Source organism: Carassius auratus, chromosome 7, assembly GCF_003368295.1.
Source record: "Carassius auratus strain Wakin chromosome 7, ASM336829v1, whole genome shotgun sequence".
In the NCBI taxonomy this organism is placed as follows: Eukaryota; Metazoa; Chordata; class Actinopteri; order Cypriniformes; family Cyprinidae; genus Carassius; species Carassius auratus.
In genome coordinates, this window is record NC_039249.1 from 15,411,727 (window position 1) to 15,431,305 (window position 19,579).

Sequence of the window (19,579 nt, forward strand, 5' to 3'; positions counted from 1 at the left end):
CCCTGTCTGAAGTTTTGTGATCACATTTTGTCAAGTAGGAGAAAAACAGCAGACATTTTAGTGCATAGTCGTTCTGAAATACGCTGGAATTTGAATCTTGAAACAAATGTGACATTTCTAGCAAAATGCTCATAGTTTTCATCTGTATTAAACTTTAATATGTGTGCTAATCTGTTTTTTTAATTTAGCAAATGCTTCTATCCCAAACGAGTTATTTGTGTAAATGTGTAAAAATGTTGCTTTTATTGGGAAAAATGTATTATTTAATCATACTACTTTTGAATTTTTTTTTTATTATTATTTTTTTAATTCAACAGGTTTCTCCTGGGGTGATGGTAGAAACTGAAGAGTATTTTGTCAAGTACAAAAACTAGTAAGTCAATTAGGCAAGGGTTTTATCAGCTTTAACAGTTTTCTTTCTTCGATTTCAAGCTGTAAAAAATTCTGTTTTTCATATTGCTAATAACCAGGAGCAGCTCAGAGAGCAATTTAGCGTGTGTAAGGAGCATTCAGTAATTATGTAAATGTATGTGTGTGTGTGTGTGTGTGTGTGTTGTAGCTCGTATCTTCACTGTGAGTGGGCGACAGAGCAGCATTTAGAGAAAGACAAGAGGATCCAGCAGAAAATCAAGCGCTTCAAGATCAAACAGGCGCAGAGAGCACACTTCTTTGCTGATGTAAGAGTGCCCATGTTTGTTTGTAACTTGAGTCTTTTCACAAAAAAAAAAAAGAAAAAAGAAAGAAAGAAAATAGTAGGACGTAGGACGCTTTTCAGGTGAAATGTGTGATTTTATTTATTCATAATAATCACTTGGGAGATTCATTTTCAATTATTAGTTATGTGTATGTGTGTGTTTAAGATGGAGGAGGAACCGTTCAATCCCGACTATGTAGAAGTGGACCGAGTTCTTGAGGTCTCGTACTGTGAGGACAAGGACTCCGGAGAGGTAGCCATTGCTCTGAATTGTGTGTTTGTGTGTGCGGTTAGCAGTCTGTGTAGTTCATGAAGGGATGCTCTCTCTTTGTTTGTTATTTTGTGCAAGTCTTAAAACCTTCTTTTTGTGTGCACGTGTAGCCGGTGGTGTATTACCTGGTGAAATGGTGCTCATTGCCATATGAGGACAGCACATGGGAGCTGAATGAAGATGTAGACCAGACAAAGATTGAAGAGTTCAAAAAGCTGCAGGCAGCGAAACCACACACCAACAGAGTGGTGAGACCATCTCCCTCATGCTCCCTCTTATACCAGTTTATTTTAGTTTGGTTTACTTTAGTTTACTACCATTCAAACATGTTCTTTTTAATTAATAATTTCATCTAACTAGTATCCATTAGCATTTATATTCTAAATAAATGCTGTTCTTTTTCCTTTTCATCAAATATATTAATCATACTAAAAAAATCATTACGGTTTCCTCACAAATATTAAGCAACACGATTGTTTTCAACATTGATAAAAACAAAGAATGAAACAACATAAACAGCAGATCAGAATATAAGAATACTGAAGGACTGGGAAAAATAGCAATATTACTGTACTTTTGATCAAATAAATATAGCCTTGGAGAGCATAGGATAAGATTATTTAAATGATGTATTCACCATACATTCCTCTTTCTCAATGTAATTGCCTCTGAGCTTCAGGGACCTGAAACTGCTCTTTAACATGTGCACATAACTTGATATATAATACTCACTTCTGTCGTTATAATCACTAGAAATTGTACACAAACTTCCCTTATAGAAAGTGTCTATAATATATATAGAAAAAAAGATGTTTGCGCTACAAAGTATTTAAATATGCATGGCAAATTGATTTAACAAAGCAAACAGTGGCTAACCATATTGCAGTTTGCAAGTTTTTTCTACTTTAATACCATTTTCTGAATTTGGTGTGCTCTCTCTTAGGAGCGTCCACCGGCGAGTCACTGGAAGAAGCGGGAGCAATCCCGAGAGTATTGTAATGGAAACTGTCTCAGGGATTACCAGCTAGAGGGGGTCAACTGGCTTCTCTTCAACTGGTATAACAGGTCAGTGAACATTCAGCCCTGACACAGGGCTCCTTCCTCTTTATCCTTCCTCATATATGTCTGTAAAACTACTGAGTGGAATCTGTGAGCTAATGTCCGCATGGCTTTTCTTACATACTTTGCGTCCTTGTTCTTTTGCTTGCTTTTTTATGTATAGATAGATAGTTGAATGGCAGATAGACGAGAGAGAGAGAGCCGTGTGTGTGTTGAGTGTTGTGGAAATCTCATTTTCTATTCAGACTTCAGGCAGCATTGAGAGCATCAATGAGATAATGAATGAATGAATGAAATAACTTTAAATTCCAGCGGCTCAATCTGGCTGATGCTTTTGTACAAAAGCAACTTACAAACCTAATTTGAACGTCGTTTAAGTGTTACTATAAAATATTAGCTCAATTTGCAGGCATTTCTGTGATTTGTCCTTGCTCTGGTTATGCTGGCGCTCATATATTGTGTGTGGCTGTGTGTGCAGTAGCACTACATTTCAACAGGCATTGTGTCAAGAAGGACTAACTTTGTGATTTTTGCTATTTTATTTCCATTTCGATTTAGTCTTGTGTGTGCGATTATCAAAATAACAAACTCTGATGTCCCTCCATCTCAATTTGCAGGCGTAACTGTATTCTGGCGGATGAGATGGGTCTGGGAAAGACCATCCAGTCCATCACGTTTCTGGATGAGATCTGTCGCACAGGGATCAAGGGGCCTTTCCTCATCATCGCCCCTCTCTCTACCATCGCTAACTGGGAGAGAGAATTCAGAACCTGGACGAAACTCAATGTCATCGTGTACCATGGCAGTGTGGTCAGCCGACAGATGCTCCAGCAGTATGAGATGTACTTCAGAGACGCTCAGGTGAGATTTCACACACACACACACACACACACACACACACACACACACACACACACACACACACACAGCAGAGGAAGGTCAGCCTCGCATTGATCTAGACCTCTTAACTGTAATTCAAGGCTGTTGAATTGGTTACCTTTTAGTATCATGTTTTGTAAAGGAGAAAGTTAGAAGGAAAAAAGCAAGCCACAACTCAATTATGGTTATTTCCTTTTCAAAGCTAAATGTGATTGTAAAGTTGGCAGAGGGTATCTCTGAGAAAGTCCATAAAGCGATGCGTGAAATGCAAGAAATCTAACATCACTGTTATGGCTGGGTGGTTTTTCAGCATATGCAGTACCTTGTAATGGTAGACAATCATAGACTGTATAAAAACATGGACGTAGTGTCCGTGACGTCACCTGTAGACTCCTGACGTGTGTTTTTGAAGCCTAAAGTGAGCAGAGCAGGCGGTCTTCATCTTGGCAGCGCGTCATCGTGCGACTCTCCCGGACAATCAAAAATGGCGGGGGCTAGTTGCTGAAGCCACGCCCCCCAGCGCGACAGCGTTGACAGCAGTGGCCATGCCCTTAATTATGCAGAACTTTAAGTCTTAATATAATTTAAACGGATGAGTTATAAAAAATTTCACCCCCCTCACAGTTGTCATAAAGGGCAAAATTAGCTATTTAGACCAAAGTCATTTTTTGCACCAGGCTGTAAACATGTTTTTTTCTGCTGTAAAGTTGGGCATTTTAATATGGGGAGTCTATGGGACTGACTCTCTTCTGCAGCCAGCCTCAAGCGGCCAGTCGATGAATTGCAGTTTTAGTCACTTCCTTATTGGCCTCACGAGAGAGAGCGGGAGGTTGGTGCTCGTAGACAATGTGTCAACTGGTATGAAATCTGATATCCCCTCTGCCACAGTACCCGCTAATGCCACAGTGGATATATTTGCATAACTACCAGTGAAGATTGAGTAATATGATGAAGAAATAATAGATGGAGAAAAACAGCATTGCAACATGTTGCATTAATATAGAATTCAATTGTTGTGTCAGCTTTCTTTATATTGGCATTTTCATAACTGATACTGATATTCAAAAAATAATAATAACATTTAGTTTTAATTTAAGTTGTAATGCATAGTATTTTTTTTTTTTTAGTTTGCATCATTCCATTTTATAAAATCAGTTTTACCAAGTGATTTGCAATCCTACATGTTCTGAAAAAAAGAGGAGCAAAAAATTACCTTTCGTTTATTGAAAGGTTATTTTTATAGTCAGTGTATGGTTTTTAATTCATTGTATTATCAAAAAAATAGGCATAATTAATATAATTTAGAATTTTTTTAATGTATAAAATGTGTGAAATGCATTTTTGTTGAATTTCCTGCAAAAATACCCATATAATTTTATATAATGTTATGATGAAATAAAAATCCCCATGCTGTTATATATATTTTTGTCAAAGCACTTAAACCTAAAGACTGTATAATGGTGTACCATGCAAAACTGCAGGGAACACACAAAAACTGTAAAATGTTTGCACTTGGCACTTATTATCTCTCTTTCTCTCTTACAGGGTCGTGTGATAAGAGGTGCTTACCGGTTTCAGGCGGTCATTACAACATTTGAGATGATATTGGGAGGCTGTCCAGAACTTAACGCAATAGACTGGCGCTGTGTCATCATTGATGAAGCCCATCGGCTTAAAAATAAGAACTGCAAGCTACTGGAGGGCTTCAAACTTATGAGTCTGGTATAAATAAGACATTGTTATAGTTCTATTAAAAACTTATCACAGTTGTCTTTTCTTTTCCTATGTTTTTAACTTGATATCTGTTGACATCTTAGGAACATAAGGTTTTGTTGACGGGCACTCCACTACAAAACACAGTAGAGGAACTCTTTAGTCTGCTGCACTTCCTGGAGCCGAACCGCTTTCCTTCTGAAAGCACCTTCATGCAGGAATTCGGAGACCTCAAGACTGAGGAGCAGGTGCTGTATTTGGATATACGAACTGTTTAAATTCATATATGTTCTGAATATATTAACTCTTCTTCATATGAATATTTTTGTGCGTGTAGGTCCAGAAACTCCAGGCCATCCTGAAACCGATGATGCTGCGTCGTCTAAAGGAAGACGTGGAGAAGAAGTTGGCTCCTAAAGAGGAGACCATCATTGAAGTGGAGCTCACCAACATCCAGAAGAAGTACTACCGCGCCATCCTGGAGAAGAACTTCTCATTCCTGGCTAAGGGAGCTGGCCAAGCCAACGTCCCAAACCTGCTCAACACCATGATGGAACTGCGGAAATGCTGCAACCATCCCTACCTCATCAAAGGTACAACCATTCAAACCCCAGCTGCTGCCGAAACCAACGAGCCCACATCAGACAAGGTCCTAAGAAGTCTGTCGCTTTCTCTTCTCTTCTAGGGGCTGAAGAGAAGATCTTAGAGGACTTCAAGGAGGTGTATAGCCCCGCAGCCGTAGATTTCCACCTGCAGGCTATGATTCAGTCTGCAGGTAAACTCGTTCTCATTGACAAGCTGCTTCCCAAGATGAAGGCCGGTGGACACAAAGTGCTCATCTTTTCTCAGATGGTGCGCTGCCTGGACATCCTGGAAGACTACCTCATCCAGAGAAGGTGAGAATCGAGAACAGCAACATCCTAAAGGTGCATTTCATTGCTGTAATACAGCTCTCGCCATGTTCCTGCTGAGTTCATGGGGTTTAACTGCAAACTGTGATGTCCCGCTCTACTATATTTGTTTAAGATACATTACAGTGTATATATGCCGTTTTAACAAGCAATCTAATCTGCTTTTTTGGCAGAAGTTCAATGCCACATTTTGTGTTCGCATGTTCCTTATCTCTCTGACCCTTTATACAGAGCTCTGCTGTTGATCCCCATTGCATCACCGATATCACATGATCGTTTTATGCAGTGGCTAGGAGTAGTTTCTTTCCTAAGAAAAAAAAAAGAAGTCTCATTCATTTTTCTCTCGTCTAGCAGTGTGTACAGTGTAGTGTTTGTTAAGTAAGTGGTGTGTATGTTGGCTGATGCAGTTAGGGTGCTGCAGGACACAGACACTCCAGGGAACTCACATCAGGCACACAGTCCCAGAGGCACAGCTCTGCCCTAAGTGGGTCAGAGAAAGCAGGAAGTAACATGGAAAAATATGTGACTAAAAAAAGAGAGGAAGAGATAAAAGACATGAGTGAAAAACGAAACAGAAAAAATGAGTGAAACGATGATAGAAAGAGTTTTAGGAGTGAGCTAGGGATGTACTAATGCAGCATTGCCCTTGGGTAATCGACATTATGCCACAGATGCTGATTCAGCTTTATTTGCTTTACACGTAACCGTCTTTGATTTTTCCGTACATTTTTGCCATATGTTCATAAACTGACAGTCACAACTGATAAGCTACTACTAAATACTGTAGAAACTTAATTTTCTGTAAAGTTGCTTTGCAACGATTTCTATCGTAAAAAGCGCTGCACAAATAAAATTGACTTGAATGTAACCCAGAATATTCTCATTTAGTTAGCTGAATGAATGATATTAAAACAATGTATTGTAATGTAAAGTTGTATAGGTGAAACTGTTTTGATGGTAGATTATATGCATATACAGTACTTCCATTCAGAAGTCAATACGATTTTTATTTATTTATTTTTTTCTAGAAAGAAAGAAATTAATACTTCAGCAAGGATGCATTAAATTGATCCATAATGGCAGTAGAGATATTTATGGTTATGTTACAAAAGATTTATGTTTCAAATAAAAAAAAATAAAAAAAAATATATATATATATATAGCATTTTTTTTAATTCTATTTTTGATCAAATAAATGCAACCTCGTTGACCATAAGAGATTTTTTTTAAAACATTAAAAACTGACCACAAACTGGTGAGTAGTAGTGTATGTGTGATGTCTGTTCACTGACTGTGTGGAAGTGCTCGATAAAGTACATCGATCTGTAGTTTCTAAGTCAAACTGACCTTTTTCAGATACCTCTATGAGCGGATAGACGGCCGTGTACGTGGGAACCTCCGTCAAGCAGCGATAGACCGTTTCAGTAAACCAGACTCGGATCGATTCGTCTTCCTGCTGTGTACTCGAGCAGGTGGGCTCGGTATTAACCTCACAGCTGCTGACACCTGTATCATCTTTGACTCTGACTGGAACCCTCAGAACGACCTGCAGGTACACACACACACACACACACATAAACGTCATAGTCAAATTGTAGAAGTTCCAATTGGCTTATTTTCCTTTTTTCTTCTTGTTTTATCCACAGGCTCAGGCTCGCTGCCACAGGATTGGTCAGAATAAAGCAGTAAAAGTATATCGACTAATCACACGTAACTCATATGAGCGAGAGATGTTCGATAGAGCCAGTCTAAAGCTGGGACTGGATAAAGCTGTGCTTCAGAGCATGAGCGGGCGAGACAACAGTCTAGGAGGAGGAGGGGTAAGTCATCGAGTGTTACCTATTAAACAGGGTTCTTTTTCTCCAGCTCTCAGTACATTGTTGTTTTCTACATGGAGATTTGTGTGGTGTTGATGGATATTTCTTTGTACTGGTGTAATGTATTTTGTCTGGTTTCATTCACTGTCCCTCTCTCTCGGTCTTGTTTAGCAGATGCAGCAGCAGCTCTCTAAGAAGGAGATTGAAGATCTTCTGCGGCGTGGAGCTTATGGTGCCATCATGGATGAGGAAGATGAGGGGGCTAAATTTTGTGAAGAAGACATTGACCAAATCCTGCAACGCAGAACCAAGACCATCACTATTGAATCTGAGGGTCGGGGCTCCACCTTCGCCAAGGTCAGCTTCTCTCTTTCATCTTGTATTTATTGTATCTGTTCCCTGTGGTTTCTGTCAAAATATCCACCTGAAAATGCTTGAAAATGAAGAAACAAAGATATTAGCATTATAATTCTACAGTTTTTCTAAGACATTATTATTATAATTAAATACTATATTTTATAGTGCAATAGTAATATATCTAAATAAAATGGAATAACAAAAAGAAGCTTTAAGGGCTCCTTGCAGTTTGTAGTTGTAGTTTTGGAATGATGTTTGAAAATTAAGGAATTAAGCAATATAAGTACTATAATTTTACAGTTGTGGAAATATATTTTTAAAAGTGTTTACTTTGTGTATTTGTGCCTTCCATATTTGACATGCAAGGGTTATTTTAGAGACATTATTTAACGTTGTTCTCATTATTTATTTTTATTTTTTGCGGTGTTCACAGGCCAGTTTTGTTGCTTCAGGGAACAGAACAGACATCTCTCTGGATGACCCCAACTTCTGGGACAAGTGGGCTAAGAAAGCAGAGATTGACATGGATACAGTCAATGGCAGAGTAAGTAATTCACAAACTCTGCCATCAAAGTTTAACAGTGTAGCAGAGAAGCCCACATCCTCCTGACTGACTCTCCTGTGCCAGGATGACTGAGAACTGCCTAGAAATCTGTGTAAAAAAATTAAAATCAGTTATGATCTCCTTTGTCTGTCACTGGCTGATGGGAAAACCCCCATAAATGAGATTTCGAGGAGAGAGACATTGCTGTAAGAGATGACAGGATGCTTGCGAACATGATTGTATTTACTGTAATGTACTCTCTGAAATAACTCAATCAGTGTTTTCTGTGGGCTTCTTCTGTATTTTAGTTGTAAGAGCTGCACTTGAAAGTTAAGAGCGATTGAAAACAAACATCAGTTTTAGTGAATGCGGTTGGCCTTATTTAAATGCATAGCACTGCTCTCAGTAAAGGTGGGTCAGTGGTTCTGTTTTAACTGTTGTTATTTGATGTGGTTTTTCTACAGAACAGTCTGGTGATCGACACCCCTCGTGTCAGGAAACAGACCCGGCCATTCAGTGCTACTAAGGACGAGCTGGCCGAGCTCTCTGAAGGGGAGAGTAGTGGAGATGACAAACCCAAACTCCGGCGGCCGCATGACCGCCTCAACAGCTATGGCCGCACAGAGTGCTTCCGAGTGGAGAAAAATCTGTTGGTGTACGGGTGAGTGATGGCTAGTGCTCTACCAATATAGGTTTTGTTATATGCTAGCATATACACTACTATTTAAAAGTTTGGAGTTAGTAAGATGTTTATTTTTGAAAGATGTTTCTTGACCAAACGCTTGTGCAGCCTAATATTTTTGTGGAATGTATTTATTATTATTTTTATTTTTTTCTTGGCTAAATGAAATGTTTAAAAGAACAGCATTCATTTGAAATAGTAACATTTTAAATGACTTTTCTATCGCTTTTGTTCAACTGAATGTGTCTAAAAGTTAATTGTGTTGTGTATATATACATATAATACACTATATAAACGTTATACCAAGGGCCAGTTTAACTAAACAGGGCAAATTAGTGCAAGAGCGCAATTTCAAAACAGCGCTGATGGGAGGGGAATTTTCTGCCGGTGATTTACTAACAATGCGCAAATTAAAGAACATATGCGCAACATGTCATTTACATATCGACCAATGCAATATACCAAGTGCAGCGTAAATTAGCCACTAATAGTAGTTGCAAATAAACAAATAAAGATCCACGGCACATCAAAAAGGCAAATAAAAAATAATATGGTTTGACAAACTATTATTGTGGAAAAAAATATGTGGGGAAAAAAAATCCTCTCCCTTCTACCACGTGCTCTCTCGTCTCTGTGGCACCTCCTGCTAGAAACAAATTGCAGCCAATTCAAGAGCATAATAGTTTAAGACACATTTTTGGAGGGCTTTAAATAAAGGCGTAAATACCAGTAATTCGACGAGTAAAATGCGTTGCTTGATTCATTGGAATACTCTCCTCCCATAAAATTTTGCGTCTCAAAGGGAAACTCCTAGAAATGCATATTCCATAAGGTCAGGTGCAAAAATAACTGTGTCCATGCCTTTTCAGCGCTAATTGTTCTCTGCTGGTCTTTAGTAAACCAGACAGTACTCTTTTAATGCAAAAAGACGGTTTGCGCTCACGCAGGCTGTTAGTAAAACTGGCCCCAAATATGCAAATATAAGTGAGAGTCTTCTCAGTCCGAGTTCTTGACACTGATGATGAAATGATGGACCACTGAATTTGTTTCTGTGGTCGTAGGTGGGGCCGCTGGAAGGACATCCTGGCTCATGGGCGCTTTAAGCGTCAGCTGACCGAGCGTGACGTGGAGTGTATATGCAGAGCACTCCTGGCATACTGCCTCGTTCATTACCGTGGAGATGATAAAATCAAGAGCTTCATGTGGGATCTGATCGCTCCCACAGAGGACGGCAGGACCAAGGAACTTCAGAACCATTTGGGTATGAGGACTACATTTTAGTTAACTTTGGCCTTTTGATCTTGTCAGGATTCATTTCTGTTTAAAAAGCATGTGACATTTTTTAGATGTTTTTTTATTTATTTTTTATGTGACTTGTGCAGGTTTGTCAGCTCCAGTGCCACGAGGCAGAAAAGGAAAAAAGATGAAGACTCAATCTAGCTCATTTGATATCCAGAAGGCAGAGTGGATACGAAAACACAACCCAGAACACATGTTGTCTGATGATGGGTACAAGAAACACCTGAAACACCATTGCAACAAGTGAGTATTGCATCACAAGCACAATATACGCTACTGTTTGATGTAAAAAAAAAAAAAAAAAAAAAAAAGAACTGAGGCCTGTTAAGTCAACCAGTGTTGCATTTACTTGATCATAAATGCATTAAAAACGGTAATATTGTAAAAGTTTACTACAATTTAAAGTAACTAAAGTTTTCTATTTTAATACAAAAATTTATTTCACAATAAGTTCTATATTCCTGTAATGGAATAGAATATATATTATAGAATATATATTCTATATTGCAAAGTTGAATTTTCAGTAGCCGTTAGTCCAGTCTTCAGTGTGACACAATCCTACAAAAAAAATAAAAATAAATAGAATGTACTGATTTGGTGCTCAAGATATTAACTTTCTTGCTATTATTGGTTTTTGAAAACATAATTTTTAAAAGAATTCTCAGTTATCAGAATTCAGTTCGAAAGAACAGTATTTATTTGACCCCCCCAATAATAAATGGTTTTATTGTTACTTCTTAAAATAAAATATGAATTTATGTGTAATGACAAAGTGAACAGAAGTTATTTGTTTGCTGTTTTTGTTAGCAGTATTAATATTGCTGTAAGCAATTTTTTTTAATTATGTAAAAAGAGATAAACCAAGAAAATGCCTTTTTTAGTAAAAATACAGCCTGTTGTGCAGCTCACCAATAACATTAAGCCGTAAAGCAGCAGTTACACCCACTTTCAACCACACAGCCACTCGGCTACATGTGGATGCCTCATGAGATGGAAATCTGCCGCTCTGGAGGAAGTATGTGATGCAATGATAAAGGGGGAATCTCCCATTTTAGCCCTGTGAACTTTTTGTGGTACGGCCCACCCTCACACACTTGTTTAGGGGTTTTTCTCTTAGGCAATGGAAGATGAGAGGTGCTTTCAGGTCACGCTCTTCAGTTCTTGACACTTACGTTGTCAAACTCACAATCAAATCTGGCTGGCTGTTCCCACTCTTTGTCTGTTTGTTTGTCACAAACGCCCAACAGTTCTTGCATTAGTAAGCAGCATCATGTCATGCTATAAAACCGACTGTGAATGTGCTTTGATAAACGATCCAGGGGCCTCTACCATTGGAGAACGTTCCCTATTGTTTAGAAAGCTGTCCTGTTACACACACACACACACACACACACATAGGTGATGACCTGGAACAGCTTTCAGCTTTGAATGTGTCTGCATTTTTTCTTCAGGGCAGAAATGCCACTAATGTAAGGGTGAAAGTGTGAGTTTAAGTCATTTCACATGAAGATCATAACATGGACAGATGTGATTAAGCTTGAAAGCAAAGGTCTTAAAGTCATTTATATATGTATTTATATAGTATTTTTTATTTTTGAACATTAACATTTTTTTAACTTTGAACATTGCCTACATTTAATTTCAAGCATGCTCTCTGAAGCAACTTTCATTAAAAAAAAGAAAAAAGAAAAGAAAAAGCTGTGTGTTAGCACTCATTAACACCAGCCATATGGCAGTGCATTTTACATCAGATCGTACACATAAGCTCATTTGCAGTCCTGTTCAATAGCTTGGGGACGATTTTTTAAAAGAGGTCTCTTGCTTACCAAGACTACATTTATTTGATCAAAACCACATATACGTTATGTTGTGAAATATTATTACAATTAAAAATGCATGTTATATTTCAGCATTACAATACAATAGTACACTTTGATCTCAATCTCTCTGTCTCTATCTGGCAGGGTGCTGTTGAGGGTTAGAATGCTGTACTATTTGAAACAAGAGGTGATTGGAGTGCAGTGCCAAAAAGTGCTGGATGGGGCAGATGCCAGGTAAGCATTGCCATGGACCCTCTCACCTTATCACTTTCACTAGTCTGAGAAACCAGCACATCTGAGGAGTGTGTTCTGCATGTATTGTACCAATAGTGGGAGGAGTAGCAGTACCAATATTTTAATAATCATTTTAGTATTTTAAATGATTATTATTATTTTTTATTTTTTTTACATGCTGGTAATATGCATTCATGATTAAAGCCTTTAAAACTGATCAAATCCTAATAATATAAAGACATGCACTTGTGTATCATAGATCCCTTTGCATATGAGGATTATAAATAGGTCCTCATTGAACTCCTCTAGTATTAGTCAGTTTAAGCCAGTTTGTTTAGGAAGAGGAACATTAAAGCGCCATCTGCTGTATTGCTGAGGAAACTTCAAGAGTGTACACATACCATTTTAATTCCTGTCTTTAAAGGAATAGTTCACCAGAGAAAATCAGCAAAATTACAATATCAGACTTTTTAATTGTGGTCTGTTCCAAAATCTAAACCTGAAATAAGCTTAGACTAAGATGTTTAGAATGTTACTGCAAGCATTGGCTGAAATGTTTGTTTTGCTGTCTCGCAGTGAGGTCGAGATCTGGGTTCCTGAGCCTGATCATTCAGAGATGCCTGCTCTGTGGTGGGACATGCTCTCAGACAAATGTCTGCTGTTAGGAGTCTTTAAGCACGGTGAGTCCGATCCGCTCTGCTGCGCTTCAGGCTTTCTGTGTAGTTACACACTTTTATCTAATGGATGTTTGTATGTGTTCTAGGTTATGAGAAGTACAACACTATTCGTGCAGATCCAGCACTGTGTTTCTTAGAAAAGGTTGGGCGGCCAGACGACAAGGCCATCGCTGCGGAACAAAGAGGAAATGACTTTATGGATGGGTAAGAGATACAAACATGTGCTCCATTCATACAGACAGAGGAAGTCTTTAATCAGTTTCTGCCTGCAGCAACTCTCTGAGGTGTTTATAACTGTGTTTGTCTGTGTGTGTGTGTTATCTGTGTGTGCAGAGATGTGGACGACCCTGAGTATAAGCCTGCTCCAGCTTTGCTGAAGGATGATATGGAGGTATGCAAAAGGAGAAGAGAGAACTGGGCCTGATAAGATTGTAACACACACACACAAGCTCAAAGAATATCAATTAGAGTGACTTCAGGAATGGGCAAATTTTAGAATGGGTTGCTTTTTCAGTTCATGGGTTGGAGTTTGAATTGAATAGGCCACAGCTCCATACTATGTTCAACTGCAATGACACGAAAAGGAATGTAGTTTCAAGAAACGTACACAAAGCAGAGGTGTTTGTCAGTTCAACACATTTTGTGACTAAATAGCTGCCTATTTTTTCCCTGCTATGTAGAATACTTGGAATACTGTAAAATACTAGGTGTGTGTGTGTATCTATTTACAGTAGTTATTATCACTTATAAATCAACGACAGGAACTTGCATTTAGTTTTCAATATATGTTCCTGGAAATACCTTGTATGCTGTGTGTGTATGGCACATTTCCTGTGTGCTACCTCAAATTTATTAAGATTCAAGAATTTTAAAGGGCATTGTTTTTTTAATGGTGAACTAAGACTTAACATGTGCTCTTACTTCTAGGATGATGCTTCTTCCCCAGGAGACCTGGTCATCACTGATACAGGCGGAGGTACTGACAAACTACAGTGTTATATAGTTGTGTATATATATATTGATATGAAGTTATTGTTAGTCTTTAGCAGTGTGTTTGTGTGTTGGTGCAGAAGGAGGGTCTGTATTAGATGGTGGTGGTGGGACTTTGGGTGCTGGATCAGGGATGTACTGGCCCTCACCCTCCGCGCTGACGGCTCGACTGCGGCGTCTGATCACTGCTTCTCAGCGCTTCACCAAGAGCAAACAGATACTTCAGATCCACCAGACACAGCAGGCCATGACCCCTGCCCCCTACCCTCTGCCCCCCACGATCAGCGACACACTCAATCCCAAAATTGCTGCTAAGATTGAAAGACAACAACGGTGAGAGACTTAACGCCGGCTGTGATACACTACACTAACTTTTGCACTTCGATTTGAAGTGTGGAGGAGGAAATCAGAGCCAGTCTGTAGATTTTTGGCCGTTGTAGTTGATAGATTTCACCGAAAATCTTGTAGTGTATGATGGTTACAGTCTCTCATTTGTAGGCTTTAGGCTTTGATTCCATCCAGACATGTTTGATATTTTGAGCTGATTTTAGAATATTGTTTTATTTTTATTTGTGTCTCTTAGCAATGAGGTGCTTGTGCCAGTTTGTTGTTGTTTTCAGAAAAGTCTGGTGATGTGTGATCCTCAGTCATTAAGTGTTTTCTTTGTAACCATTTAAAAAGTCTGCAAGTGTATGATTACAACAGGATTGTTGTAGTATAATGTAGGTCAGTTATTTTTTTTTAATGAATTTATCATTTATCCTTTTCTCAATAGGTGGACGCGGAGAGAGGAGGCGGATTTCTATCGTGTGGTTTCAACATTTGGGGTAGTGTTTGATCCAGATTTGGGCTGCTTTGACTGGACCAAGTTTAGAGCCATGGCTCGACTGCACAAGAAAACAGACGAGAGTCTACACAAGTACCTTTGTGCCTTTATTGCCATGTGCAGGAGGGTCTGCCGCCTGCCTGCTATAGAGGGAGGTCAGTGCCACAAACATCTATCAATGCACAGCTTATACTCAACTTGGTTTTCTGACTGTCTGACAATACATTATCTTGTACTCATTCATCATCAGTTTTTGTCTGCTCTCCCTTCAGATATGATGGACTCCTCTCTTGCTATACAACCAATCACAGAGGAGCGTGCCTCCCGTACCTTATACAGAGTGGAGTTGCTGCGGAAGATAAGAGAACAGGTGTTGCGTCACCCGCAGCTTTATGAGCGTCTCGCACTGTGCCAGCCAGGACCCGATCTTCCAGTGTGGTGGGAAACAGGATCCCACGATCGGGATCTTCTGCTTGGGGCAGCCAAACACGGAGTCAGCCGAACAGACTACCATATCCTCCGTGACCCGGAGCTCTGCTTTATGGCAGCACAGAGAAACTACAGCCAGAACAAGGGAACTGCAGCACAAGTGCAAGCCCAGAATCAGGCGCCTTCACTGGGACAGTGTCACATCCCAACCCCCCTCCAGCATTTTCAGACTAAAGAGGCTTCTGCTTCACCACTCCCAAACCAAACTGAGCTGAAGGAAGAGCCCCTGTCAGAGGGAGAGGAAGAGAGTGGAGAGCAAAATCCCAAGACGGAGACACCCTCTATCAGACCACCCACACCTTCAGGAGTGGATGAGAAAGATGACATCCCCAAAGTGGGAGAGAACGAGAGCCGGATGGTGGCGGCCAGAACAAAACCACTCACGCCGAACTCAGTAACTCGAAAACAGAAGAAGCTGAGTAAGCGGAGCCGCAGGGAGGCCAGGAGGGGGTCGGGATCTGACTCGGACTCGGATGGATCCTCATCCAGCTCTTCGTCAAGTTCTTCATCAAGATCTTCTTCCTCATCCTCATCTTCGTCACGGTCTGGAAGCAGTTCCTCGACTTCGTCTTCCTCCTGTTCTTCAGGCTCTTCGTCTTCATCATCATCATCATCCTCGTCTTCAGAAGACAGTGACAGCGAGGAGGTACCAAAGAACGGTGAGTAGTTATCTGATTAACTTAAATAGTAAGTTGTAGTCTTTCTACAGTAACTGTAAAACTTTTTTTAACACACTAGTAAGTTAAGCATGTTTGTTTGTGTGTTACTTTATTTTATAGAAATTAATACTTTTATTTAGGGCCCAGTTAAAAGTGATAGTAAAGAGATTTATAATGTTATAAAAGATTTTAGTTTCAAGTAAATGTTGTTCTTTTTATTTTTTCTGTTTATCAACTATTTAGAAGCACAACATGTTTATTTGAATGATTTCTGAAGCGTCATGTGACACTGAATACTGGAGTTATAGCTTGTGAAAATTCAGCTTTGCAATTACAGGAATAAATAACTACAAAAATATCCAAATAAAAAAATGGTTAATTGGAGTTGTATTTTTTTTTTTTTACTCTATTTTTAATCAAATAAACTCAACATTGGTCAGCCCTTCTTTCAAACACATTAAAAACCTTACCAACCTCAAACTTTTGAATAATAATGTATAGTGAACAGTGTACAGTAGGCCTATATGGTAGTGTTCACATATATATATATATATGTGTGTGTGTGTGTGTGTGTGTGTGTGTGTGTGTGTGTGTGTGTGTGTGTGTGTGTGTGTGTGTGTGTGTGTGTGTGTGTGTGTGTGTATATATATATATATATATATATATATATATATATATATATATATATATATATATATATATATATATATATATGTATATATATATATATATATATGTATATGTTTGACTGCATGTGTGTGTCAGTTCAAAAGTGATTTTAAGCGGTTTTCCCTTGGATAGAAGGCAGCACCAGTAACAGCATTCAGCTGACTCACTAATGCATTAATCAGTTGTGAGGGTCATGAGTTTAAAGCATGCACAGAGACTATTTTAAGAGAGAAATGCTTCATTCAATATGTGTATCATCAGTGTGGTTTAAAATGGGAAACAGCTTGTGTAGTGCATACTGCAGTTTGCAGTCTATATGCTGTATACTGCCTGCCATTTCCTAAAAAATGTCATGTTAAGCTTCTTTTTATAAGTTTTTATGTAACATACTACAAAGTCATGTATGTCCACATTATATTAGATGTTTAAATTCAGCCAGAGGAGTTCTGTTGTCCTCATCTTAAGAATAAATATCTGTTTGATGTCCTGTCTGTCAATCTAGTCAAGGAAGAGATTGATATTGCTTCTGGTTCATTCAACACACTTTGAAATGGAAGTCAAGTTGAGATCATGTCGTAGGTCTGATCTGCATTTTGTAAAACGTGAAATGGATAATGTTTAAAGTGTGTTTGATCAGTATAACATTGTTGCCTCTGTCTGTATTCCGGTAGCGTCCGCAGTGCCTGGTGTTAAAGGCTTTGACGAAGACAGCGTTGCCTCTCTCAACACTACACAAGATGACATGCAGGACAGTCATGTGACCAACGGTATCTCTAACCCTCCCCACCCTTTCCAGGGAGGTTATATGCTTGCTGCCTCCTACTGGCCAAAGGTGAGCAGTCCAGACCAACATCTTGTGCCAATTCCTCTTCTCTGGTCTCACTCTGTCAGTTTTGTACCTTAGTTGTGGCTCTGTCACTGTAAGAACAGTATTGTTTCATTCATTAAAAACTTAAAAAGGTTTGGATACATTAATCTGTTTTTTCTCTACCCCACCACAATCATACTGTTCCACCTTAAAGTACAGTACTTGCTTGTAATGTCCTTACATTAATATTGTCCACGCGTTGCAGGACCGTGTCATGATAAACCGGTTGGACAGTATATGTCAGGCAGTGTTGAAGGGGAAATGGCCAGGGGTTCGTCGTGCATACGAAGGCAATGCAGTGACTTCTTTCTACACCACCAAACTCCTGGACAACACAACCCCGCTCACAGAAGACCCTTCAGCCTCCCCTCAGGGTTCAAAGGTGAAGAAGCATGTTGCAGACAGAGAAAAGGAGTTCTCAGTCAAAATCAATGACGTATGTTATTTTACGTTCTCCCCCACAAATGCCGATCTGCAGTGTCATTGCAGCGCTTGGCATGTTTTGTTTGTTTTTATTGTTTGGTCTTCCCCCTTTTCCTCCAGTATTTGTTTGTTCCTTTCTTCCTTTCGTTTGATTTTGCTTTGAAAATTTTGCAGGTTCAGTTTAATTTTTAGTTTACATTCTCTTCTCAGCATTTTTTCTTTCTATATCTCTCTGGAGACCAACGGTATATTCCTGTGACTCTTGCTGGGATCTAATCAAATCTATTACACTGAAGTTGCCACATTCGCACATTTAAACTAAACCCAGTGCACAAAATCAGTCTTAAGGCCCTATTACAGCAAGCATGATAACGATAAAGATATACAGCACAGCATAAATGAATACACCCCCTCTGAATAAATATAAAAGATGTATTTTATTAATGATCACTAATATAATTTACATGTATAAAATATGAAACATATGTATGTATATATGTATATATATATATATATATATATATGTATATATTTGTATATATACATGTATATATTTGTATATATACATATACATATATATGTATGTATGTATGTATGTATGTATGTATATATATATATGTGTGTGTATGTGTGTATATATATATATGTGTGTGTATGTGTGTATATATATATATATATATATATATATATATATATATATATATATATATATATATATATATATATATATATATATGTGTGTGTATCTATATATATATATATATATATATATATATATATATATATATGTGTATCTATATATATATATATATATATATATATATATATGTGTGTGTATCTATATATATATTAGGGGTGTAACGATACGCGTATTCGTATTGAACCGTTCGGTACGACGCTTTCGGTTCGGTACGCGGTACGCATTATGTATACCGAACGGTTCGTTGGAGTAATTAATTATATTTGAAAAAAAAAAAAAAAGAGAGAGAGAGAAATATAATGATATGCGTTCAACAAGGTAGCCCAATAACCCAAACAACGTAACAGGCAACGCCCCTGACACTCCCGAAGAAGAAAAAAACACCATCTTATATGTTTATGTTAGGCTACTCAGCAGGCGCTCGCTCACTCAGTACACGCTGAAGGCTCGTTGCAAAATAGCCAATGCGTTTAACAGACTAGAAATGAGAAGATCCCCCAATAACCAACAGGTCTGGTGTTTGGGTGCACTTTGGATTCCCTTTAAGCTATAATGGTGATGGCAAGAGAGTGGTTTCCTTTCCAAAGCGCTCAGGCAGAAGCGCTCATGAGGCGTCTGTCTTTGCTAAGCAACAATGACGTGCTCTCTCCATGAGACGCGGAAATTTCAGCGAAGGATAAATGGATTTGCAGCTCTAAAAATCGCTTGCAGTAGCTCTGCTACTAAATTTATTTCAAAATTGCAATCCATATACAACTATGATCAGCTGATCCTTCATCTTGGCTGAGCTCTCAACGTTGTTACGGGTAAGGATGAAGCTGATTGGTTGGTTCTTGTCACATGACCCGCGGTGCGCTTGCGGCATTCTGAAAAGTTGAGATGTTTTTACATTTTGCTGTATCTAAAACGTATCGAACCGAACCGAACCGAACCGTGACATCAGTGTATCGTATCGAACCGAACCGTGAATTTTGTGAACCGTTACACCCCTAATATAT

General features: G+C 38.7%; 1 protein-coding gene across 9 annotated transcripts in view; it reads left to right on the forward strand.

The window, feature by feature from the left end:
* chd9 (chromodomain helicase DNA binding protein 9) overlaps positions 1-19,579 on the forward strand; it is a 63,956-nt gene that overhangs the window by 38,334 nt on the left and 6,043 nt on the right. For 6 of the 9 annotated variants that reach the window (XM_026267585.1, XM_026267583.1, XM_026267579.1 and 3 more), the window contains 27 exons: positions 318-373; positions 560-677; positions 861-947; positions 1,076-1,213; positions 1,909-2,030; positions 2,642-2,885; positions 4,449-4,625; positions 4,721-4,864; positions 4,954-5,209; positions 5,302-5,512; positions 6,884-7,079; positions 7,174-7,347; positions 7,516-7,701; positions 8,135-8,245; positions 8,710-8,906; positions 9,989-10,188; positions 10,310-10,469; positions 12,191-12,280; positions 12,857-12,960; positions 13,044-13,161; positions 13,291-13,348; positions 13,885-13,933; positions 14,028-14,280; positions 14,723-14,928; positions 15,046-15,921; positions 17,262-17,422; positions 17,664-17,894. In XM_026267585.1, coding sequence (XP_026123370.1) covers positions 318-373; positions 560-677; positions 861-947; positions 1,076-1,213; positions 1,909-2,030; positions 2,642-2,885; positions 4,449-4,625; positions 4,721-4,864; positions 4,954-5,209; positions 5,302-5,512; positions 6,884-7,079; positions 7,174-7,347; positions 7,516-7,701; positions 8,135-8,245; positions 8,710-8,906; positions 9,989-10,188; positions 10,310-10,469; positions 12,191-12,280; positions 12,857-12,960; positions 13,044-13,161; positions 13,291-13,348; positions 13,885-13,933; positions 14,028-14,280; positions 14,723-14,928; positions 15,046-15,921; positions 17,262-17,422; positions 17,664-17,894 — 4,923 coding nt within the window. The remainder of the gene's footprint in view (positions 1-317; positions 374-559; positions 678-860; positions 948-1,075; positions 1,214-1,908; positions 2,031-2,641; positions 2,886-4,448; positions 4,626-4,720; positions 4,865-4,953; positions 5,210-5,301; positions 5,513-6,883; positions 7,080-7,173; positions 7,348-7,515; positions 7,702-8,134; positions 8,246-8,709; positions 8,907-9,988; positions 10,189-10,309; positions 10,470-12,190; positions 12,281-12,856; positions 12,961-13,043; positions 13,162-13,290; positions 13,349-13,884; positions 13,934-14,027; positions 14,281-14,722; positions 14,929-15,045; positions 15,922-17,261; positions 17,423-17,663; positions 17,895-19,579) is intronic. The other 3 variants (XM_026267586.1, XM_026267587.1, XM_026267584.1) reach the window with 2 other exon arrangements.